Raw genomic sequence first — 25,480 nt, 5'->3', positions numbered from 1 at the left:
CAATAGAAAAGCAAATCAAGGAGTACACTAACTTTAAACTGATGTAGACCGAGGAGATACACATAAGCACCGATGGTGAATATTGCAGCACTTCTGGTCATAGGGACATGATTCATCTCCTGAACATTCATTAAGATAATTTCCAAAACTTCCTGTTGGCACCTTGGGACAAGTTCCAGGCTTTTTGAATGCTGAAATATACCAAAGTGTTTATGGAGCCTGAAGAAGTCAGAAAGACAAGGTTTGAAATTGATGCCAGAAATCTGAAGACTCATCGCCTGCAGGAGACTAGCTTACTCTATATCCTCCTTCGCATGCCAGGGCTCTTCCCTCAGTGTCATGAGCTCCAGTCTTGATCTTAAGCCCAATGGGCGATTTTGGCCTTTGGGAGAGTGTTCTTTCTCCAGAGCCTATGCCATCTCAGTAGAAATAACCTTCCACCACCACAGCCCCTTCTTTTCTCCTTAGAAGATGCTATAAAGGCTCTAATGACAGTTGCACCTCTTTTATGCCACCAGAACCTCGTTTCATCTCTGAGCAAGTGGTCCCAGGAGTCCCATATGCAAGGCACATCTCTAAACTTGGGGAGTTGCCCTGATCTGTATCACAGCATCTGTTGGAAACCTCCCACCTTCTGTCTCTTAGAACATTAAGGAATGAATCGTGATTATTCTTATAGGCCAAAGCACGTAAAGTTGATTCCAGTAGTTGACACATGACTTTCCCTATGCTTGCTCTTTCCCAGGTCCTAGTGGTCTTTGGGTTCTCTCTCTCTTTTCTATTTGGATCCCCTTAACATACTTACATTTGGGAGAAGACAGATCACAGGCAGTGGTCATCCCTACAATGATGAAACCCACCAGAATTAAGATGATGGCTGTCTTCATGTTGTCTTTGGCTGGGCTGAACTCACCAAGGAATTTATACCAGCAGTAAAGTGAGAAGTTTGGGTGTGGGACAACTCAGTCTATAGGGAATTCTCTCTCTCTATTTATATTTGTAAATATACAGACAGGCCTTGCAAGAAGATACCTGACAGTCCACTGCCTCCTTTATCTGTTTTATAACTGACTGCTCTCTAATTGTTGTTTGGGAGATTCAAATGATAATCATGAAAGAGTCGCAAACACATTTTACACCTGACTTACTCGTTACACCACAGTGTGGGCCTTGTATGAATTATGAGCAAAAGCAATATTCATTTTTATATAATCAGAGTGTCAGAGTGAGAGCTGAAGTGGAGACGTCTGGTGAGGAGTATTAGGGCCTTTCTGTGTCTTCCTGGACATCTACAGCTACATGAATGTGTCCTGCTTCTCAGTGAGGGGGTGCTTGAGATTTTTTGAGCTAAGTAGATGAGATTCCTTAACAGGTTTGGAATCTAGGCCCCTCCTACCTGCAGATATAGGTAATGACGTCACACCTGGAAAAAAGGTGGATACTCAAAGATTTCTTCAAACTGGCTAGGGCCAGTTAAAAGTCAAGAGGCAGGCTCCACCATGACAGGTGGTTGCCTCTGTCCAGTGCTTTTTTTGTAAGTTGGGTCTTCATACACAAGTTTGCATCCGTGAGCAGTGGAGGGATGGGAGCCTCAGGAGAACATGCGTGACCCTTGTCACTTGTGGCAGAATCTTCCCCTGCTGAATGAATTTTTCAGGGGACCAATCACTGGATGAGGAGTAGGTGGGGCTTCTGGGTCAGAGAGAGGAAGAGGGGAGGCAAAACAAAACAAAACCAAAAATCTTTGGCACGGGAGTCAAGTGAAGGCCAGAATGTAGGTAGGGGATCAGATATGGCAAAGGGAGACCTCCTGAAGAACTAGATTCCAGAGAATCAAACAAAAAGCGTTATCTTGATGATACTGAATATTTGTTTTGAGATTTATATATTACAGAATGTACAGCTTTGGTGAGTCTTATCGTCAGACATGCTGAACTGACCTGCTTGAACTTCTGACCTCTGGGATTTTCAGCTGGATTCAGTGAGGACACAGACATCAGAGACTACAATAATTGTTGGTGTGGCCCTCTTAAAGCCAAACAACTCACTCATTTTCCCTACCCTCCTCAAAGATATCTCAATGCACATATACAGCTGTAGTAGGTATGAAGCATCTTTGCCCTGGTTCTCTGGACCTGGGGGTCTGGAGTTTTTTATTCTAAGTTGTCTCTCTGGGGAATTTAGAAATGGTCATGATTTGAACAGGGAAGAAATAGCTAGAATTCATTGTGTAGCCATAATATCGGTTGGTAGTCATCTTTATAATTGTTACTAAGTTGATGCTATAATGTCTTAATTTGGTATAAAATTTGTTTTGATATAATTTTAAGGTTTTCATTGGTATGAACTTATTATGACATAAAATTGTGCTTAATAGTCTTAATCTCAGATAGGCATTGTGCCTAAACATCACATTTAAGAATACAAGGCTTGGACATCGTCCTTCTATAAATGCCATTACAAACTGATCTGAGATGTTTAAGCCTTTGAGCTAAGGGCCAGATAGCAAATTCATGGCTCTGAGTTTACTGTTACGGTGTTTTCAAGATATTTTAATTAGAAATAGCTGAGAGTACTGAACAGACAATAGTCCAGACTACTTTACATAGATAGATACCTTTTAAAAGCATCAGAAATCCACAGAATGTGACATTTAATGGTATTTATTCACTTGTTGAGACATATCTGCTCCTAACATTTTCCCTTTGTGGATTCAAAGAAGCAGCTGAGGCTCTCCACCTCCAGGTGAGGTGATAAATCATGGTGCGGTAGTCACTAGGCTGAAATTGCAGATTTTTCGTATAGACCTGTACCGTCTTGAGAGGACACAAGTTACAGGTTAGGACAGCTTAGTTCTGCAGAGACAGAATAAGCTCGTCCTTAATAATTCCTGTTTTTCAAGGTCTGTCAGGTTATCTTGGGCCAGAAGGCTGAAGACTAATGCTCCAACGTCCTGAAGTACAGGGGGTATATGGGTAGGCAGCTGTCTGTACAACTTGTCTCAATTCTGGAAGCTGTGTTAGACTTCTTATATTTTCAGATAATATTGGTCATTATCAAATTTCTGATGGGATTGAAGACTAGTTATATTCTCATAGCCAACCCAGGCTATTTAACATTGAGAGGACATATTTATTTAGATCGTTTTCAAGTAGGATACAAGCTAAAACATGGACATAACATGGATTTTAAGCCTTTCTTAAGTTAGGATAGGTAACAGAGTGTTCTATTTGATTGAGAAAAATGATGGACTGGGTGTTAGGTGTATTTCCTACTTGTAAATTACAGAATGGTAATAGTTGTGCTCAGCTTATATTTGAGAGAAAAGTTGTTTCCATTGGATAGAAATGGTGAAATGTGACAGAAACTTCACCTAATGATTTCAGAGGACCAATCACTGGGCAAAGAGTAGGCAGGACTTCTGGGTCACAGAGCAGAAGAGGGGGAGGCAAAGCAAAACAAAACAACCCCCCCAAAAAACCCCCACACAGAAGCCCTGCTTTTGGACAGGGGACAAGTAGAGGCCAGAATGAAGTTAGGGGAGCACCCCCCCCCAAACTCCAGTTCAGATGGTTGATCTGTAGGGATCTGCTACCTAAGGATTTATCTTAGAATGCCTTACAAAATAGGATGATAGTTGCTGAGCCCAGTGATTGAGTTACGTATTGATTCTAAACTAAGATTGGTGTTTTTCTTCACCCTGGGTTCCAGAGAGAAAGGTACGGCACACGGCAGCAAAGCCTGGGTTTTTGAGAAGTGAACCCAAGGTAGTTGGGTGACTTTGGATGCATGGGGCTACTATGGCAATGGCCCGCTATGGGAACTTAGGAAGCCAAGTGGAGTGATTTTGGAGCTCTGGGTCACAGAGTCAGCTGAGATGAGAACAGGCCAGGCCCACTGGTGCCCCAGCAGCATAGTGTGGGTTGGTGCATTTTCAAATTATTTCACTCAACATTCTCTGAGTAGAGAGCCTGTCTCTTTTGCTATACCTAATGTAGACTCTGAGAGAGAGAGAGAGAGAGAGAGAGAGAGAGAGAGAGAGAGAGAGAGAGAGAGAGAGAGAGAGAGAGAGCGCTGTAGCTGGACAGTCCAAGAGCTTTGAGAATGGCCTAGTGTGCCTTGCTTCATAGTTATCGTCTCCCTGTATCGTTCTTTCTCAGCATTTCTGTGATTTCACACCTTGTTCTTTGTATTTCCAGTCCTTAGTTTGGATTTAGGAGACATTCCTAGTTTCCTATAACTTTCCTCCTTTGTTTTGTGTGTGTTCTGTTAGAAACACAGCAAATCATGTGTATTTTTAGGTCATAATTTGTGAGGAGCTGCCCTCACATACTCCGTTACAAGATGGCGCCAGCATCTGGCAGGACGCACCTAGTAAAAAGGGCAATACGCAGGCGCCTGGTAACTTCCCTACTCAAAGGGACACGTACGCTTTGGTACGTCATCTGGCATAATTGGCAGCGAGCAGTCAGAGAGTGACACATCCTAGGCGAGGATAGTTTCCTATATAAGGGATGGTTATTCCTCACTCAGGGTCTCCGCATTGTAAGCGTATGCTCTCCCTCTCAAGACGCATTAAAGCTTTTCTGCAGAAGGATCCTGTGTGTGCCGCCGTTCTTGCTGGCGAGATGTAGCGCGGGACAATAATTGATGATTCCTATTAAATCACAATATATTGCAGTGGTTTTTATGTTTGCTTTGTTTTTGTTGCATCTATCTTTGTAGCTATGTATCTATGTTTCTATGCATGTATGTATGTATGCATGCATCTATCTATCTATCTATCTATCTATCTATCTATCTATCTATCTATCTATCTATCGTAAGAGGGTTTTTATGTAGTCCTGAATATTCTGGTGTTTGTTCTGTACACCAGGGAGACCTCAAACTCAGAGTTCCACCTGCCTCTGGCTCTCCACTGCTGGAATTAAAGGACTCCATGAACACTTTGCTTCAGATCCAGCGACTGTAATCGAAGCAACTGGCCAGACCCTTCTGCATTTTTTAGCAACTCTGGTCGAGGGAAACACAGGTTCATTTATTCGACTTTAATCAATAATATTAACTCTCAGATCGTATAGTATAAAACACAAAATAAATACATCTATCTATATCCACATGTCTATATGTGTTACAGGAAGGACTCCAAAAGCCTGTCCATAGCAGAATTCAAGAGGTTTCAGAAGTCCTGAGAAGCAGGAGAACAGAAAAAAAATGGAAGTAGAATCTTGATTGATGAGACAATAAATAAGAGTGTAGGGGAGAAGCTGCAGAAACTGTGGTGGCTGCAAGTGAGGCCTCCTCATGTCACTGACTTGAAAGCAAAGCTGTAGAGATGTTGAGTTTAACTGCAGAAGCAAAGAGCAGAATCTGGCCTGAATGAAGGGACTAAAGGTCCGATGGATGGCAGGTTCAGATGATTGAACATGAAGAAATGTAGACAATGGTGTGACATAGAAGGAGATGTCGGTCATCACATTACAAGGTCAGCCAGGAGAGGATCCCGGGCAGTGTTGTGAAACTGACATGGGACACCTTACATTGTGAAATGAAGTCGGGGAATCTGGAAAACAGAAGTGAAGTTAAATGTGTCCTGGTGCCATTTTCCTCTGAGCAGGAAGTGTTTGCCTATTCTCTGATCCTTGCAGCAATCCTTCATAAACGCCAACTCTTCAGAAAGAAGCAGTCATCAAACCTGGACACTGATCACACCCCATCCAGTAAGGCCAGGGGAAGAACAAAAGCAACTCACAGACACCAGTGCTGACTTAAAGGATAGGAATGGCCCCCAAATTCCTGCAAAGATTCTGTCTGCAGTCAAACTTCCCGTGTAGACTGACATTAGAGTTTCCACTGGATGCTTCTTAAATGTTTTTCCATTCTGTCAGCTTTTGTTTATGTGCTGCTGTGGGTTGGTGCACCTGCACTTTCTGCAGGATTCCGAAGAGGTCAGAGCTGTTACATCCCACCTGGACCTGGAGTGACTGGAAGTTCTGTGGCATCTCTAGTGCATGCTGGAAACTGTGCTGAGGTTCTGTGTAAGAGCAGTGTGTACTAACCACTGAGCCAGCTCCCCAAGCTCTTAACTCATGCTAAGGAGAACCCAGACCCCAATGGTCATGCTTGTGCCTCAGGAGTTTGAGATCCACTGCTGCAGGATGTTGTATTGCTTTACTGAAGGGAACTGCTGAGCTATCCGTGATTCTCCTGTATCATCATCCATTTAATAAATGCAGCTCCAGGAGATCTGCTTCGTGAGACAGATATGTTCAAGTGATTTTGGTTGCTTGACTAGACTTATGTTCATGAATGCCTCCAAAAAATATATGTATGTCCCCTGTCTTGTCTCCAGTTATTAATGTGGCAGGGGAGAGAATTCCCTTGGTCCTGGCACTGCTGGGATGCTGAGAGCTCAGTGTACATGGGAGGCTGCAGGGATGGCTCTGGAGATCACAAGGGCTAATGGGATGTGACAACAAAGAATGCACAACAAAAAGATCCTAAGGATAGTTTATTTTGGACACAAATACATTAGGATGTTGTCACCACATTATAGATCTTTGTCTTCTAAGGATATAATTCTAGGACAAGGGAGTAGACAAGCATGGACTCTGTGGATTCAGAAGAAATCTCCTGGAGCTGGACAAGAGTCATGTGTATAAAATCAAATCCATTTTCCACATGGCTCTACGTCATCTGCAATACAGGTTTGACCATGATATTTTCTCAGCTTAGAAACCTGTAGTTGTTCAGCCCTTACTCTCTGCTTGGCAGTGCATTTCTGACTGGATGTGGGCCTATTGTTGAATCCTCCAACCACACAACACAACTATCTGGAACAAGCAATTCCCCACCTGCCAATAGCACCCACACTTCTCCCATCATCTGACGCTGACTCCCTTGTCTGGTTGGCTCTGTGTGTCTTGACTTCAGCTTCTACTAGTTGATCTCCACTCCAACATTTTCCATGACAAAGGTAGTCATCACTGTTAGAACTTACTAGAAACTGGTGCAGAGCTCATGGTGACACACAGGCTGTTTCTACAGTCTGGTTACATCGATCTTTGAATGTCCACTGTAACACTTGCGTGCCTGAGTTTAAGGTATTCAGTAAACGAGTGTTCTCATTAACTTCATTGTCATCTCCCTCCCAGGAGCACTTGTTTTCCTGAGAGAGTCAAACCTCTTGGGCTAAGGAAGAGAAGAGTGAGATATCCCACTTTATGACCATGAGGATCTAAGTTGTAGTGGCTTGTGTCACTTTAGCCCTGGTGGAACTGTCTTTGCAGTGGAGAAGGATCACATAACCTGGTGTCCTCCTTCCATCTTCTTCCAGTTCCTTTCTCTTGCACACATCCAGCCTGTGGTGTGCAGCCAGTGGACAAAGCAATGTGCTACTGTCCAGGGAAGTCCCTTGGATGGACATACCTTGACAGGATGTTGTAGTATGGATGATAATGGCCCTTCTAGCTTTATATATTAGAATAATCTGTTCAATGTTTTGGGAACATTGGGAAAATATATTGGCAGGTATGGATTTGTTGGAGGAATTGGACTTCAAAGGACAGGCTCAGAGATTTCAGAGGCCCATATTCTTCCCAGTGATCTCATTCTCTTCCTCAAGATTGTGTCTCAAGATATAAGCTTGCAGGCAATGCTCCAGTGCCATGCCTACTTGCCTGCTGCCATGCTCCCCACCATGAGGGTAATGGTCTCACCCTCTGAACCTGTGAACGCCCAATAAACTTTCTTCAATAAGTTGCCTTGGTCATGGTGTCCTATTACAACAATAGAAAACTAAGACACAGGACTATAGTCACTCAAAAAAAAAAAAAAAGGAGGTCTGCAGACATGGCCACACCTACTGGGACAGTACTCCTGTATTTTGGGGCACCATTGGTCTCCTGAGCATCGATCAACACAAATGCTAGCTAGTATTGGGGAACTCGCAGGACAAGCTCCAGGTTTTACAAATTCTGAAATACATGGTGAACTTTATGCAGTCTGAAACAGTAGGAAATTTTGAGAATTGATGCTAGAGAACTGAAGGCCCATCACCTGCAGGAGACCAACTTACTCTATATCCTCCTTTGCACCCCAGGAGGACCTGTCCTGGGACGACTGGGATACCGAGGGTTCAGTGTTCATAGGAGGCTGCAGGGATAGGTCTGTTAATCAGAAAAGTCAAAAGGATGTAAAAATAAGAACTATACAACAAGAAGAATGCTAAGGAGAGTTTATTTGTGGACACAAACACATTAGGAAGCTGTCATCACAGTATAGATCTTCCTCTTCCAATGATGTAATTCTAGGACAAGGGAGGAGCCAAGCTCGGCCTCTAGGGATTCAAAAGACTTCTTCTGGGGCTGGCCATCAGTCATGCTTTTGAAGATCAAATCCATATTCCACATCGCTGTTAGTAATCTACAATTCAGATTTGATCATGCTGTTTCCTCAGCTTAGAAACCTCTAGTTGTTCAGCCCTTACTCTCTGCTCATTGCTAATTGGATGTGGACTTGTTTTAGAACCTCTACAGTTATGTGGAACAATAAATCCCCCAAGGCCAACTAAGGCCCCCACTTTCCCCATCATCTCATGCTGACTCCCTTGTCTGGTTGGCTTTGTGTGTCCTAACTTAAAGTTCTACTAGTTTGATCTCCACTCTGACATCTTCCCAGGCAAAGATGTCTGTTAGAACTTCCTAGAAGCTGGTGCAGAGCTCATGCTGACACACAGACTCTTTCTGCAGTCTAGTTCCATTGACCTTTGAATCCCCACTCTATATCACATGCCTGCCTGACATACAAGGCATTCAATAAATGAATATTCCCATTAATCTCTTTGTCTTCCCCCTCCCAGGAGCACTTGTTTTCCTGAGAGAGTCAAAGCTCTTTGGCTGAGGAAGAGAAGAGTGAGATATCCTAGTTTATGACCGTGTGGATCTAAGTTGTGGTGGCTTATGTCATGGTGCAACTGTCTTTGCAGTGGAGAGGACACAGATCACTTAACCTGGTGTCCTTCTTACATCTTCTTCCAGTTCCCTTCTGTTGCACACATCCAGCCTCTTGTGTACAGTGAGTGGACAGAGCAACATGGGACTGTCAAAGGAGAGTCTCCTGGATGAACATAGCTTAACAAAATGTTGTAATATAGATGATAATAGCCCTTCTAGTCTTATGCATTTGAAAATCTGTTCACAGATTTTGGAAATTGGGGAAACATATTGGCAGGTTTGGATTTGTTGGAGGAATCGTATCTCAGGGGACAGGGAAGCAGGTTTCAGAGGCCCATATCCTTCCCAGTTAACTTACTCTTTTCCTCAAGATTGCTTCTCAAAATATAAGTCTGCAGTCAGTCCATGATCCCGTGCTGTGTCTAACTGCCTGCTGCCATGCTCCCAACCACCAGGATCATCAAGTCACTCTCTGAACCTGTGAGCTCCCAAAAATCTTTCTTCAATAAGTTGCCTTGGACATGATGTCCTATTCCAATAATAAAAAAATAAAACACAGGAATATACTCACTTCAAAGACAGGAAATATGCAAGCATGACCACAGGCAATGGGACAGCACTTCTGTATGTTGGGGCATGATTGATCTCCTGAGCATAATTCAAAACACATGCCAGTACATCCTGGGGGATACTTGGGACACTTTCCAGGTTTTTCAAATTCTGAAATACACAATGGTTTTTATGCAGCTTGAAGTAGACAGAAAACAAGGCTGAGAATCGTTGCTAGAGATCAGAATGTTAATCACATAGTGCAGGAGACCAGCTTACTCTATAGCCTCCTTTACACTCCAGGGCTCTTCCCTCAGCCTCACCAGCTCCAATCTTGCTCTTAAGCCCTCGGCTGACTCTGTCCCTTGGAAGAGTGTTCTCTTTCTCTGTACAGCCTATACAGTCTCAGTGGAAAGAACCTTCCACCAGCACATCTCGTCTTTACCACTCAGAAGATGCCATAAAATCTCTAATGACAGCTAAACCCCTCTCATTACACCAGACCCATGATTCATCTCTGAGCAAGTGCTCCCACAAGTACAAAATGCAAGGCACTTCTCCAAATGAGGGGAGCTGCCCTGATCTCTATGCCAGCTTCTCCCAGACTCCTTTTTTTAGTCTCTTTCTCTAAGAAAGATAAGGACTGCAGAATGATCACTCTTATAGGCCAAAGGGAGTAAATTTGACCCAAGCAGATGCCAGATGGTTTTCCCTGTAATAGCACATCCCCAGATCCCAGTGAGCTTTGAAGAGTCCCCTCTCTTCTAAACTTGGATGCCCTTAATACACTCACTTTTGGGAGAAGACAAAGCATAGGTTATGTTCATTCCCACAGCGATCAAAGCCACCAGAAGCAAGACTGAGGCTGTCTTCATGTTGGCTCTGGCTGGGCTGAACACACAAAATAATTTATAGCCTCAGTACAGCTAGAAGTATGCATGTGGGAGGAAGCAGTCAGTGGGGAAATCTCTGAAAACCAGAGCTTTCCAGAAAGTGCCTGCCCATTACCTGGCTCCTTTTTCTGTTTCGTAACTTCTCTCTAATAGTTCTTTGGTCGATGTAAGAGATAACAACGAGAGAGTCACGAACACTTTTCAGTAGCTTATGACTTATTACACCACATCCTTACCCTTGTATGAATGATGAAGAAAAGAAATATTGACTTGTGTTGCTCAGCATATCAGATTGCGAGCTGGAGCAGAGATGCCCAGTGAGTGTTGTCAGGGCTGATCTGGGGCTTCCTAGACACCCAGTTACATAAAGATGTAGAATTCGTCGGGGAGAGATGGGGCTGTGTCTCTGGAGCTCTATAGATGAGATTCCTAAACACTGTGGAATCTAGGCCCTTCCTATTGCAGATATAGGCAACAAAGACACTCTTGGAAAAAATAGATACTCAATGACTTCCCTACTGGTTAGGATCGATTGAAAGTAAGTAGGCAGGCTTGCCAATGATGGGTAGCTATCTTTGTCTAGTGCTTTTCTGTAAGTCAGGTCTTTATACAGAAGGCTGCGTATGTGAGCAGTGGAGGGATGGGAGCCGTAGAACGTGCAGTGTCCGTTGTCCCTGAGCAGTGTTGCCTCTTCTGCCCTCCACACTGTACACTCTCAGAGACAGAGCTGTAGCCGGACAGTCCAAGAGCTGTGGGAACGTCCCAGACACCATGTGGCTGGCTCTGCAGGGTCCTCTCTCTGTAGACTTCTTCTCGTGGGTTGAGGGCTTTTTCCTTTTTACATGTGTTGCTCCATGTTCCTGTCCTTCCTTCAGATTGAGGAGACATTCTAGGGTGTGAGTAACATGCCTGCTTTGTTGTGTACATGCTTTGTCAGAAATGCAAGCTAATTCATTTCCATTTTTGTAATGTTATAATTTATATAATACATATAAAATCACAATACAAAGTAGTGGGGTTTTTGTTTGTTTCTTTCCTTTATTTTTGCTGTTAGTTTTTTTGTTTGTTTTTGTTTTTGTGCCCAAGTTTCTCTGTATAGCCCTGGCTGTCCTGGCATTTTCACTGTAGACCAGGGTGGCCTCAAACTCAGAGAAGCTCCTGCCTCTGGTTCCCACTGCTGAAACTAAAGGAGCGCACCACCACCATTTGGCTTAAAATACAGCAGGTCTAAGAGGAGCAACTGGCTAGACAGTTGTGCTTTCCTTGGTAGTCCTAGCCCAGGCAAACAGAGGTTCATTTATTCCAACTTTAATCATCAACATTAACTCTCAGATCACATACTATATAACACACAATAAATACATCTGTCTACATCCTTATATATCCATATAAATATGTGTTACAGAAAAGACTGCAAAAGCTAACCCTCCACAGAAGAAATCAAGAGGTTTCACAGTCCTGAAAAGCAGAGAAAAAGAAATGTAAGAAGAATCTTGATTGAGAAAACAAACCAGGGTGTAGGGGAGAGACTGTGGTGACTGCAAGTAAGGCCATTTCATGTCACCAGCGTGAAAACAAATCTCCCAGGGTGAGCTTAACTGCAGAAGCAAAGAGTCAGACCAGGCCTGGGTGAGGGAACTGGAGAACAGATGCATGGCAAGTCCAGATGGGTGAAGGGAAGAAAGACAGACAAGGGAATGGCATAGAAGGAGACATAGATCCTCAAGTAACAAGGTAAACCAGGAGCAGAGCTGTGACAGAGACAGACATGGGACACCTAACTTTGCGATGAAGATGGGGATCTAGGAAAGATAATGGAGGTTCACTATTTGCTGATTAGATTCTCCTCTGAACAGGAAGGCTTTACATTTTCTTCACTGAGTCTTTGCAATGATTCTCCATGAACCCCAACAATGCTGGGAGAACCAGCAGTCAAACCTCGATATGCCTTGTACCCATTCAGGAGGAAAGGGGAAGACCAAAAGCACCTTGCAAATGCCAATTGCTGACCTCGAAGGATGGGAATGGCCAAAATTCTTGGTTGTCCTTCAGCTAATTTTAACTCCCAATGTAGGCAAGAAGTGGTGTTCTAATTGATGCTTCTTACATATTTTAAAAATTATTTTAATTAATCTGTTTGTTTCTTGGAAGTAGGGTGAGTGGACACTGCATGCAGGATTCTGAGTCGGTCAGAGGCGTCAGATGTCTCTGGAGATGAAATTGTAAGAAGTTCCGAACCACCTGGTGCAGATGTTGAGAACTGATCTCTGGAAGAGCAGCATGGGCCATTAACCATTGAACCATCTCCATATGCTCCCAACTCTTAGTAAGAAGAACCCATATCTGAAGGTCATGGTTGATCTCCTGTAGTTATATATCCAGTCCTGCAGGATGTTGTACTGCCTATCACAGGGAATTCTCAACCTTTCCTGCTCCTCCTGATTCATCACCCAATAAATACAGCATTAGCAGGCCTGCTAAGCTGTGGAACCTGCTAAGGTCGCTGATTGTTTGACCAAGTTATAATCACAGGATAGAAAATATTCTCATGTCCCCTGTGTTGTCTGGAGAAGCAGACCTAACAGAGGGAGAGGAATTATGTAGGAGGATCTTGTCCTCAATCTGCAGGGATCCTGAACCATGTATATAGGGGCTACAGGGATGGCTCTGCTGATCAGAGTCAATAGATGCACAAATAAGAACTCTTCTACAGGAGAAAGCTACGGACAGTTTATTTTGAACACAAACACATTAGAAAGATATTGCCACAGTTTAGATCTTCCTCTTCCAAGGATGCAATTCTAGGCCTAGGGAGGAGCCAAGCGTGGACTCTGTAGATTCAGAAGAAATCTTCTGGGCCTGGCCATCAGTCCTGGTTACAAGGAACAAATTTATCTTCTAAATGGCTGTCAGCCATCTGAAATATAGATTTGATCACAGAGGTTCCTCTGCTTAGAAAACTCTAATTAGCCCTCTCTCTGTGCTTGGTAACCCAAGCTGTTTGTATGTAGACATCTTGTAGGATTGTCCCTGACCCAGATGCCACAGATGTCATGTGTAATCATTTCCTGTGTCCCAAAAGGGGTCACATGTCTCCCACCGTCTGAAGGCTGCCTCTCTTGTCTGGTGGGCTTTGTGTATCCTATATTAAGGTTCTACTTGATCTGCACTCTGACGTCTTCCCTGGCAAAGCTAGTTCCCATTGTTAAATAACTATCAACTGGTCCAGAGCTCATGCTGGCACACAGGCCCTTTCTGCAGTCTATTTATAGTGACTTTTGAATCTCCTTTCTAGCATATGTCTGCCTGACATATAAGGCATTCAATAAATGAATATTTCCATTAACTTCATTCTCTTCTCATTCCCTGGAACACATGTATGACTGAAAGAGTCAAAACCCTTTGGCTGAGAGGAAGAGTGAGATGTCCCAGGTTAGGATTATGTGTCTCTAGGTCATAGTTACTTTTCTTCCCTTTAGTCACTGTGAGTTCGTTTTTACACAGTAGAGGGCCATGCATCCTGTACCACAATGTCCTACTGCCATGCTCCCCACCATGATGGTCAAGGTCTCACTCATTGAACCTGTAAGCCACCAAGACTGTTTCTTCTGTAAGTTCCTTTAGTCATGATCTCGTCATAACAATATAAAAGTAAAACACAAGAGAATATTAAATTTAAAGTGATATGGATTCAGGCAAGAACAGCATGCAAGCACCTTCAATGTTAAAGCACTTCCGGTCATAGAGGCATGATTCCCTTCCAGTGCATTCATCAATCTCAATTCCAAAACTTCTTGGGGATTATTTGGGATGTGCTCCAGGTTTTTCCAATGCTGAAATATTCAATGGTGTTTATTTAGCCTGAATACATCAGAGAGATAAGTTTGGGAACTTATGGTAGAGGTCTGAAGACTCATTACCTGCAGGTGACCACCTTACTCTATATCCTCCTTTCCACCACAGGGCACTTCTCTCAGATTCACCTGCTCCGTTCTTGCTCTTAAGCCAAACTGTTGATTCTGTCCTTTGGGAGAGTGTTCTCTCTCCATAGCCTATGCAGTCTCAGTAGAAAGAACCTTCTGCCATTACAGCCCTTTCTTTACACCTTAGAAGATGCCATAAGATTTTTAATGACAGCCACACCTCACACATCACTCCAGACCCTTGGCTCCTCTCTAAGCAAGTGCTCCCACAGGTACCAAAAGCAAGGCACATCTCCAAACATAGGGGAGGTGCCCTGATCTCTATGCCAGCGTCTCTCAGACTGCTCCCCAGCCTCTGTCTCTAAAAACGCTAACAAATGCAGAGTGATCACTCTTATAGGCCAAAGGGAGTAAGTTTGATCCAAGGAGTTGGCACATGACTTTCTCCGTACTAGCTTATCTGCAGGTCCTAGTGGTCTTGGGGTCCTCTCTCTTTTAGCTTGGATCCCCTAACACGCTTAGTTAGGGGAGAAGATGAGCACAGGCAATGGTGGGTGAAACCCACCAAAACTAAGATGAGGGCTGTCTTCATGTTGACTGTGACTGGGCTAAACTCATGAAGCAAATAATACCCACAGTAAAGCTAGAAGCTGGGTGTGGGAAAAGGCAGTCAATGGGGAATTCTCTATATATTTATACATGTAAATATATAGAAAGAGCTTTCAAGAAGGTGCTTGCCATTCAATCGCCTCCTTTATCTGTTTCATAACTGACTTCTCCCTAATTCTTGCTTTGCAGATGAAAACGATAACCACAAAAGAGTCACAAACACATTTTACAACTGGGTTACTTGTTACAACATATCTTGGCCCTTGTGTGAATGATGACTATAGGAAATACTAATTTCTCTGTAGCTCAGAGTTCCAGAGTGAGAGCTGAAGCATAGATGTCTGCTGAGGAGTGGTAGGCTCTCCTGGGACTTCCTGGAATCCAGTTCTATAAGAATGTGTCTTGCTTCTTGGAGAGGTGATGCTCCAGTCCTTTGGAGCTCTATAGATGAGATTCCTAAAAAGGTGTGGAATCTAGTCCCCTGTTACCTGCAGACATAGGTAGAAGTTACTCCTGGAAGACACGGATAGTCAGAGATTTCAAACTGGATAGTGTCAGTTGAAAGTTAAGAGGCAATCTGTGCAGTGATGGTTGGTCATCTTTGACTTGTGCTTTCCTGAAAGCAGGTCTTTAGACAGAAGGCTGCATATGTGAGAAGTGGAGCAATGGAAGGCCTAGGTGAACTTGCAGTGTCCTTAGTTACTAGTAGAGAGCCTGCTTCTTTTGCTATATCTACTAACGACTTTCTGAGACCGAGCTGTACCTGGCCAGTCCGAGGGCTCTAGGAATGACCCAGACACTCTGTTCCTGCCTTTGGAGTTATCTTCTCTTTATAGGACTCATTCTCAGTGAGAGATTTCTTTGGTTTCACTTATTGTTCCTTGAGTTTTCAGTATTTTCTTCAGCTTGAGGTGACACACGTGAGTGTCTATAACTTTCCTCTTTGTTTTGGGCATGTTGTGGCAGACACACAGCAATTTCATATGTATTTTTTAATGTTACATTTTATAACTACCTATAAAATCATAGTATATTACAATGTGTTTTGTTTCCTTTTTGTTGTTTGTTTTTTTGTTTTTGTGCCAGGTTTCTTCTATGTAGCCCTGATTGTTCTGGAATTTGTTCTATAGACCAGGGTGGCTGCAAACTCAGAGTTCCATGTGCCTCTGCATCCTCACTGCTGGAATTAAAAGCCCACCACCACCATTTGACTTCAGACACAGCAGTTGCAATGGAAACAACTAGCCAGATACTTCTGCTTTCCTTTGTAATTCTGGCCAAGGAAAACACAGGTACATTTATTCCAACTTTAACCACTAATATTAATTCTCAGATCACATAGTACACAACACGCAATAAACACATCTTTCTACATCCACCTATGTACATATATACATGTGTTAGAGAAAGGACTGGGAAAGGTTATCTGTCCACAGCAGAAATTAAGAGGTTTCAGTCCTGAGAAGCAGAGATCAGAAATGTAAGGAGTCTAGATTGATGAGACTATGAACCAGAGTGTAGGGGAGAAGCTGGAGAAACTGTGGTGACTGCAAGTGAGGCCACTTCATGTCACCTGCTTGAGAGCAAAGGTGTAAAGTTGAACTTAGTCAAAGAAACAATGAACAGAAGAAGCAGGACTGGAAGAAGGAAGTGGAGGACAGAGGGATGTCAGGTCAAGATGGCTGAAGAAGAACAGAGACAGATGAGGGAACCATAGAAGGAGACGCAGGACATCAAGTAACAAGGGAAGCCATGGGAGGCGCAGCAGCAGTGCTGCGATAGAGACAGACATGCTACACCTGACATTGGCAGATGAAGTGGGGGGATCAAGGAAACATAACAGACGCTGAATGTTTCCTGGTGAGAGTCTCCTCTGAACAGGAAGGGTTTGCCTTTTCATCCCTGAGTCTTTGCAGTATCTTCCATATACTGCACTAATGCTGAGAGGACCGACAGTCAAAACTGGACAGGCTTATCCCCATCTGGCTAATGCCGGGGGAAGGCTGAAGCCACTGCCACGTACCAGTGCTGACTTTCAAGGATGGGAATCATCCTGAAACTCCTAAGGGCACTTCATTTAGGCTCTAACTCTGTAGGTAGAGAAGAAGTGGCTCTTTTTAAAAATTGCTACTTCTATCCTTTTAAAAGATATTAAGATTAAGAAGTATGTATTGTGTTAGACGGGTACACATGCACTGAATGCTGGAGTCTGAGGAGGTCAGAGGTGTCAGATCCCTCTGGAGATGGAGGTATATAGGATTCTCAGCCACCTTATACAGATGGGAGACACTGAGTTCAGTTTCTGTGGAAGAGAATTATGTCCTATTAGCTACTGAGCCAGCTCTCCAGTCTTTATATCATGCTAGGAATAACCCATACCACAAAGGTTCTGGTTGTCCTTCTAGACAGAGTTACATGTCCAGTGCTGCCGGATGTTGTACTACTTGGAATGGAGATTTCCTCAGTCCTTCCTGTTCCTCCTGAGTCACAACCCTGTAAATGCAGCTCTAGCCTGCATGCTCTGTTCACTTAATTTGTTTGACCAGACATATGTTCACCAACTGGCCATACAAAATGTTCTCATGTCCCTGAACTTGTCTGTGACACATATGTGAAAGAGGGAGATGAATTATTTGCAGGACCCTGTATTTCATGTTCTAGGATCCTGAGGGCTCAGTGTTGAGGGGATTCTAAAGGGACGACTCTGCTAATTGGAAGAGTCAATATGATTCACATGCACACACACACACACACACACACACACACACACACACACACACACACACACAAAACAAGTCTTCAACAAAAAGAATACTAAGGAGATTTTACTTTGCACATGAACACATTAGGAAGCTGTCACCAGATTGTAGATCTTCATCTTCTAAGGATGCAATTCTTGGCTTAGGCAGTAGCCAAGCATGGGCTCTTCGGATTCAGAGAAATGTGATCAGTTATGCTTATGAAGACCAGATCCATCTTCTACAGGGCTGTGTGTCCTCTGAAATATAGATTTGTTCATGACAGTTTCTCTCATTGTTCAACCCTCCCTCTCTGCTCATATGCTCATTGCTGATTGGATGTGGACTGCTTGCAGTATCCCTCACCCAGACACCAGAGTTAACACATGCAACTTTTCACATCTCCTAAGGAGGCCCATACTTCTTCCACTGTCTGATCTTGCCTCCCTTCTTTGCTAGGGATTGTGTGTTCCAAGTTCAGCTTCTCCTAGTTGAACTCCACTCTGAATTCTTCCCAGGCAAAGCTAGTCACAACTGTTAGAACTTACTAGAAACTGGTGCAGAGCTTATGCTAACACGCAGTATGTTTCTGCAGTCTAGTTACACTGACCTTTGAATCTCCATTCTAGCACCTGCCTGTCTGATGTATAAGACATTCATTGTTTTGTTTTTGTTTTATCTATCTCTGTATCTCTGTATCTCTGTATCTCTGTATCTCTGTATCTCTCTCTCTCTCTCATCTATTCATTGTAAGAGGGTTTTTCTATGTCCTAAATATTCTGGAGTCTGTTTTGTACACCAGGGAGGCCTCGAACTCAGAGTTCCACCTGCCCCTGGTTCTCCACTGCTGGAATTAAAGGACTCCATGAACACTTTGCTTCAGATCCAGCTACTGTAATGTAAGTAACTGACCAGACCCTTCTGCTTTCTTTAACAACTCTGGCGGAGGCAAACACAGGCTCATTTATTCAACTTTAACCACTAATATTAACTCTCAGATCATATAGTATAAAATGCAAAATAAATACATCTATCTACATCCCTCAGGTACATAACTAAATGTGTTACAGAAAAGACTCCAAAAGCCTAAATGTCCATAGCAGAATTCAAGAGGTTTCAGAAGTCCTGAGAAGCAGGCGAACAGAAAAAATGGAAGTAGAATCTTGATTGATGAGACAATAAATCAGAGTGTAGGGGAGAAGCTGCAGAAACTGTGGTGGCTGCAAGTGAGGCCTCCTCATGTCACTGACTTGAAAGCAAAGCTGTAGAGATGTTGAGTTTAACTGCAGAAGCAAAGAGCAGAATCCAGCCTGAATGAAGGAACTAAAAGTCCGATGGATGGCAGGTTCAGATGATTAAACACGAAGAAATGTAGACAATTGTGCAACATAGGAGACACAGGTCATTACATAACAAGATAAGCCAGGAGAGGATCCGGGGCAGTGTTGTGAAACCGACATGGGACACCTTATGTTGTGAAATGAAGTGGGAAATCTGGAAAACAGAAGTCAAGTTAAATGTTTCCTGGTGCCATTTTCCTCTGAGTAGGAAGGGTTTGCCTTTTTTTCACTGATCCTTTGCAGCAATCCTCCATAAACGCCAACTCTTCAGAAAGAAGCAGTCATCAAACCAGGACACTGATCACACCCCATCCAGTAAGGCCAGGACAAGAACAAAAGCAACTCACAGACACCAGTGCTGACTTAAAGGATAGGAATGGCCCCCAAATTCCTGCAAAGATTCTGTCTGCAGTCAAACTTCCCAAGTAGACTGACATTAGAGTTTCCACTGGATGCTTCTTAAATGTTTTTCCATTCTGTCAGCTTTTGTTTATGTGCTGCTGTGGGTTGGTGCACCTGCACTTTCTGCAGGATTCCGAAGAGGTCAGAGCTGTTACATCCCACCTGGACCTGGAGTGACTGGAAATTCTGAGGCATCTCTAGTGCACGCTGGAAACTGTGCTGAGGTTCTGTGTAAGAGCAGTGTGTACTAACCACTGAGCCAGCTCCCCAAGCTCTTAACTCATGCTAAGGAGAACCCAGACCCCAATGGTCATGCCTCAGGAGTTTGAGATCCACTGCTGCAGGATGTTGTATTGCGTTACTGAAGGGAACTGCTGAGCTATCCATGCTTCTCCTGCATCACCATCCATTTAATAAATGCAGCTCCAGGAGATCTGCTTCGTGAGACAGATATGTTCAAGTGATTTTGGTTGCTTGATTAGACTTATGTTCATGAATGCCTCCAAAAAATATACATATGTCCCCTGTCTTGTCTCGAGTTATAAATGTGGCAGGGGAGAGAATTCCCTTGGTCCTGGGATGCTGGGATACTGAGAGCTCACTCTTCACTGGAGTATTGATTATGGCCTTTGGAGAGTGCTCCCTATCTCCACAATGTGTAAGGTCTCAGTAGCAAGAAATAGCTTCTTCTTTCCACCTCAGAAGACTCCATAAAATCTCGAAAGAAGGCCACACCTCTGTCATCCCACCAAACCTGTGGTTCATTTTCATTTCTGAGCAAGTGCTCCATGAATCCCATATGCAAGTCACATCTACACACCAGGGTAGCTGTCCTGCTCTATATCACAGCTTTTTTGACATGCAACCTCTCTCTCTCTCTCTCTCTCTCTCTCTCTCTCTCTCTCTCTCTCTCTCTCTCTGTCTCTCCCTCTCTGTCTCTCCTGCCACCTCCCCCTCTGCCTCCCCTCCCTATGCCTCTCCCTCTTTATCTCCATATATCTTAAGAAGGCAAGATGTGCACAGCGATTACTCACTCTTATAGGACAAAGACAATGAATTTGAACCAAGCAGTTGCCTCATGGGTTTTTTTTTCTGGTGCCTCAGCCCAAGCTTGTACTGGGATTTGAGGCTTCTCGGATTTCAACTTTGGACCCCTTAACACACTTGCTTTTAGGAGAAAACAGAGTATAGGCCATATTCATGGTGACCAAAGCCACCAGAAGCAAGACTGTGGCTGTCTTCATGTTGGCTCTGGCTGGGCTGAACACACAAAACAATTTATAGCCTCAGTACAGCTAGAAGTATGGGTGTGGGAGGAAGCAGTCAATGGGGAAATCTAGGAAAACAAGAGTTTTCCAGAAAGTGCCTGCCCATCATCTGGCTCCTTTTTCTGTTTAATAACTTCTCTCTAATAGTTCTTTGGTATATGCAAATGATTACATGCCCACTGTTTTTCAGTAAGTCAGGTAATTATACAGAAACATGTATATGTATACAGTAGAGGGATGGGAACCCTAGGAGAACATGCAGTGTTTTCCTTGTCCCTGAGCAGAGCCTCCCTCTTCTGCTCTCCAGACTCTACACTCTCAGAGACAGAACTGTATGTAGCTGGAATGTTCCAGATACCATGTGGCTGGCTCTGCAGTGTCTCTCCGTGTGGGCTTACTTTTCAAGGTTTCAGGAATTTTGTTGGGCCACATACTTTGCTCCATGTTTCCAGTCCTTCCTTCAGATTGTGGTGAAATTCCAGGATGCCAGTAACATTCCCTCTTTGTTGTGTGCCTGATTTGTCAGAAGCACATGTAAATTTATTTCTATTGCTTGAAATGTCATAATTTATGTAATAACTATAAACCCACAATATAGAGCAGTGGGTTTTTGTGTTAGTTTGTTAGTTTTGTTTCCTTTTTGTTGTTTCCTTTTTGTTTTTGTGACAGAGTTTTTCTGTGTAGCCGTGTGTGTCGTGAAATTTGCTCTGTAGACCAGGGTAGCCTGAAACTCAAAGAACCACCTGCCTCTACCTCCCCACTTCTGGAATTAAAGGAATTCACCACCACCACCACCACCACCACCACCACCACCACCACCACCACCACCACCACCACCTGGCATAAGGTACAGCAGTTGTGAGGAGAGCAACTGGCCAGACAGTTTAGCTCTCTTTGGTAATGCTTGCCAGGGAAACAGAGGTTCATTTATTCCAACGTTAATTACTAATATTAATTCTCAGATCACAAACTGAACAGCACACAATAAACACACAAACATCTACCTGTGTACATATTCACGTGTTATAGAAAGGACTGTGAAAGACTAACTGTCCACAGCAGAATTCCAAAGGTTTCAGAGTCCTGAGAAGCAGAGAAACAGAAAAGTGTAAGAAGAATCTCAATTGATGAGACAGTGACCTAGGGTGTAGGGGAGAAGCTGCAGAAACTGTGGTAGCTGGATGTAGGGCCACTTCATGTTACCAGCTTGAAAGTAAAAGCTGTAGAGCTGTTGAGTTTAGCTGCAGAACTAACGAACAGAACCAGGCCTGGATGAAGGAACTGGAGGACAGATGGATCCAGGTCCAGACGGGTGAAGAGAAAGTCAGACAGTGATGCTTCATGATGACATAGACCATTGCATTGCAGTGCTAGGGAAATGACAGCGATCTCCAAAACACAGACAGGAGCTGATCTGATGCAACTCACAGCAGGGTCTTTATTCTATTTGATCTAGCTTGGGCCCCTCCAATGCACTGCTGTCATGCAGGATAGTTTTGGTGACGGTGGTAGCCCCAAATATCTATGGGGCAAGGCTTTATAGAAAGTAGCAAGCTGGGAGTACATGGGCAAGCCTCTCATTGGAAAGTTACTGTGATCTTTAACTTAATTGGCTGTTGCTGGGAGTCATATCATAAACTTAACTTCTGCTCTCCTCTGGATTTGGTGGTCCTTAGGCATGGGGTGGGCTTGTTGGGGGAATAACCTGGAGATGCTAGTCTTTTTGGGGGTGTAGGCTATAGATGCTGGTCTTGTTGAGGGATTAGCATTGAGGTTGGAGCTAGGTTCAGGTTTTTGTTGGGGGTCAAGTTGGAATCTAATGCTAGGTACTGGCCTGTTAGTCTACCTGAATTCAAACTTAGTTCAGGTTCTCTAAAATGGAATCTGAACTTACAAGATTTGGCCTCACTCCCTCCACCACTTTCTCTTGTGACTAGAAGTCCCATTCTTGGGACTTCTAGAAACTTCATGAGAACACTAACAGGGTCTTTGTGGTGTCCCTGGGGCATGGGTAGGGACCCATCAGTGGGAAACAGAAGAGAGTTCTGAGGCTGAATTCTCCTCGTGCTGGCCAGGGTGTTCTTCAACTGCAAATGGATATACAGTGCATTCACACTGCAGCACTGTAGCACAGGGACCCTTTCAGCAAAGCCCTAGTGACCCCTGGCAGTGTCTCTTGATTAGGGTCCACTCTCCAGGCTAAAGTAGTGGAGCTCCAGAGGTGGACCTGTTTTATGGAAAGGAAGAAGTTTATCCCAAACACAGTTGTGTACCTCTTGGATGTCCTTGAAATTGCGTAATAATTTGCAATCATCTGCTTTTGTAATAACTTCTGTCAGTAGGTGAAGCAAACATAACTTTAAAAGGGGTGAGTTCCATCTTTCATAGGGAACTCTCTACCCTATAGAGGATGAAGTGGAGAAAAGTCACCCAGTCAGTCAGTCAGTCTCTAGGGTCAGTTTCATTAAGGTCTCTTTTAGGGTTCTGTTTATCTTCCTTGCCTGTCTTGAAATCTTGGGTTTGTAAGCACAAGGAAGTTTCCAGTCAATCCCCAGAATATTAGCTGACCACTAGCTTTTCTGGTATACAAATTCCTGGTATACAAATGTAGGTCTATCATCTGATCCTATAAGCTTAGAAAAACCATACCTTGGAAATTTTTTTTTTAGTAATTTCTGTGTTATCACCTGCATATTCTAGTTCTTAGTTGGGAATTCTCAATCCATCCTGAAAAGGTATCTCTGAATATTACCAAATATTTGCATCTGAATTTTCTTGGTTTTTCCTCCATGAACTTCATTTTTTGTTAGACTCCTGAATTGGTGTTCTGGTATTGAGTTTCAGAGTTCTTCTCATTGGAAACCACATTAATCAATTGACAGGCCTTACACTCTTTAACAATTTTAACTATTTTTCAGTTGGAATCTGTAATTCTGATTGGGACTGGCAGAAGAAGAATTGTGTTCCCTGTATCTCATGTGTGAGAAGACAGGATCATTTTTAGAATGTTTACACCCATTTTCTCTGGTACAATTAGTTTGGAGTCTGCTGTCCTCTACTATTACTTATGACAATGATATTTGGGCCCAGATCACATCTTCTGTCCAATCAGAGAGTGTGGGATCTCCTGGGTCTAGGGCAATGAAGGACATGAGGGGTCCATTTTTAGGGCGACCCACTGGACTGACTTGTTGCCCTCTGGGATAGAGTGTAGTTCTTTCTTCTGCTGTCGGAAGGCCTCTCTCCTTATAAATAGCCCCACAGATATGAGTACATGGGCTATCTATGTTTCTTTTCTTTTACCAGCTCAGAAGCCTTGGTAAGACCTGTCAGTTCAGCTTTCTGGGCTAACATTCCTTCCAGGAGTGTCTCTGCCCATATGATCTTTCTGTTTGAGACCACCACCGCTCCTGCACGCCTCTGTTCATCTCAATGAGGCTGTTGTCATTGGTGAATCATGTTTCCTCTGCATCCATCAAATCAGTTAGGTAGAGCAACAGAGCAGCTGAAGATTTATTGTGGTAGCATTCAAGAGGGGGGGCTGTTAATGAGTCATTCTGGCATCATCTTTAACCAGGAGGACATTGCTGCACTGATGTGTAACAGGGAGGTGGCTAGCCTCTGCCTATTGGTGACACATTTGCCATTTGCTGATACCAGGACTCCCAAGTCTGAGTATGCATCTCCCAGGTCTAGGGCAGTCACATGTAGTTAGATGAGTAAAGACTTCTTAGTGGAGGCTCAAATAGTCTGAATCTTTCAGGGTATCTGAGAGGTCTTGTGCTTTTGTTTTGTTTCTGTTGCTGCTGGGAAGCCATTTATAAACTGACAAAGAAACTTTATCCTCAGGTTTTACCAAGACGGAATGTTAAACTTTATTAACTATCAACAGAAAAGCTGGTGGGTTTCCCTTTTACTTTTAGGGTTACCCTGGGCTTGGGGAGGGGGCACTTTTGATCTTCAGCGGCCCCCCCTTACCCCTTTCTTTTGATGCTATTTGTTTTAGACAACTTTTCCTGTCTTGTGGTTTGGCGGGGGTTGCCAATAGGACCTTTGACAGACCTTGAATCTGTTCCTTCTGTTCTTTTACCTGCTTCTCCTCTGCAGTCTCCCTTTCATTAAATACTCTCTCTGTCACTCTCACTGAGTTCCTAAGAGTCCTTTCTCCAACCTCTCAATCCTCTGGAGCTTTTCATTAGCATCTGGTGCTGATTAATAAAGTTAGAGCAATTTTACCTTTGCTTCTGGTGATTTGGGGTCTATGGGACTGTATTGTCAATATGCTTCCATGACTCTCTCTAAAATGGGCTTTTATTGTCTAATATCATACATTATGACAAAGTTTGTGAGCCATCTTGTGGACCCCTTGAGACCTGCCAGCAGACCTGTCAGTAGACCAAGACCTCTTCTTACATTCAACTGTGTTAAAATCCCAGTCTAGTGGAGTTGAGGAGGAGCCAACATCAATAGATATTTGGTTACTGGTGGATTCCCCTGTGGGGCCAGGAACCAGTTTCCTGGCCTCTTCTGTGGTGACTGGAACCTGTAGAATATGGTTGACACTGCCTGTCCATGTTAATATATCCATCAAAGTCAAAGTCACTTCACCAAATCATTTATTAGAGTTACCTGTCAAAGTCATCTTGTCAACATCATCTCATCAAAGTCACCTCACTAAAATCATGTAACAAGAAACATAAGGACAACATATAAAACCAAAAATATAACCTTTCTCTCTATAAGGCAGTAATAAGACACAACCAGAAAATGGCACTCATGAAGAAGACCTCTCTATGACACCCAA

General features: G+C 43.5%; 1 protein-coding gene and 1 long non-coding RNA gene across 2 annotated transcripts; one reads left to right on the top strand and one right to left on the bottom strand.

Moving 5' to 3' along the window:
- Positions 1–1,774: 1,774 nt before the first annotated feature.
- Positions 1,775–6,340, top strand: LOC120095161 (uncharacterized). The gene is made up of 3 exons (XR_005490396.2): positions 1,775–2,103; positions 4,877–5,032; positions 5,138–6,340. It is a non-coding gene; the product is annotated as an uncharacterized LOC120095161 (long non-coding RNA).
- A 1,914-nt stretch (positions 6,341–8,254) lies between these two features.
- On the bottom strand, positions 8,255–10,389 carry Wfdc18l1 (WAP four-disulfide core domain 18 like 1). The gene is made up of 3 exons (XM_008768154.3): positions 10,297–10,389; positions 9,526–9,674; positions 8,255–8,424 (listed from the first exon to the last, which is right to left on the bottom strand). The coding sequence occupies exons 1-3, from the start codon at positions 10,376–10,378 to the stop codon at positions 8,374–8,376; spliced, it is 282 nt and encodes a 93-aa protein (XP_008766376.1). The 5' UTR covers positions 10,379–10,389; the 3' UTR covers positions 8,255–8,373.
- Positions 10,390–25,480: the final 15,091 nt, after the last annotated feature.

Source organism: Rattus norvegicus, chromosome 10 (assembly GCF_036323735.1).
Source record: "Rattus norvegicus strain BN/NHsdMcwi chromosome 10, GRCr8, whole genome shotgun sequence".
NCBI classification, from domain to species: domain Eukaryota; kingdom Metazoa; phylum Chordata; class Mammalia; order Rodentia; family Muridae; genus Rattus; species Rattus norvegicus.
This window is presented reverse-complemented; position numbering and strand designations above follow the sequence as displayed.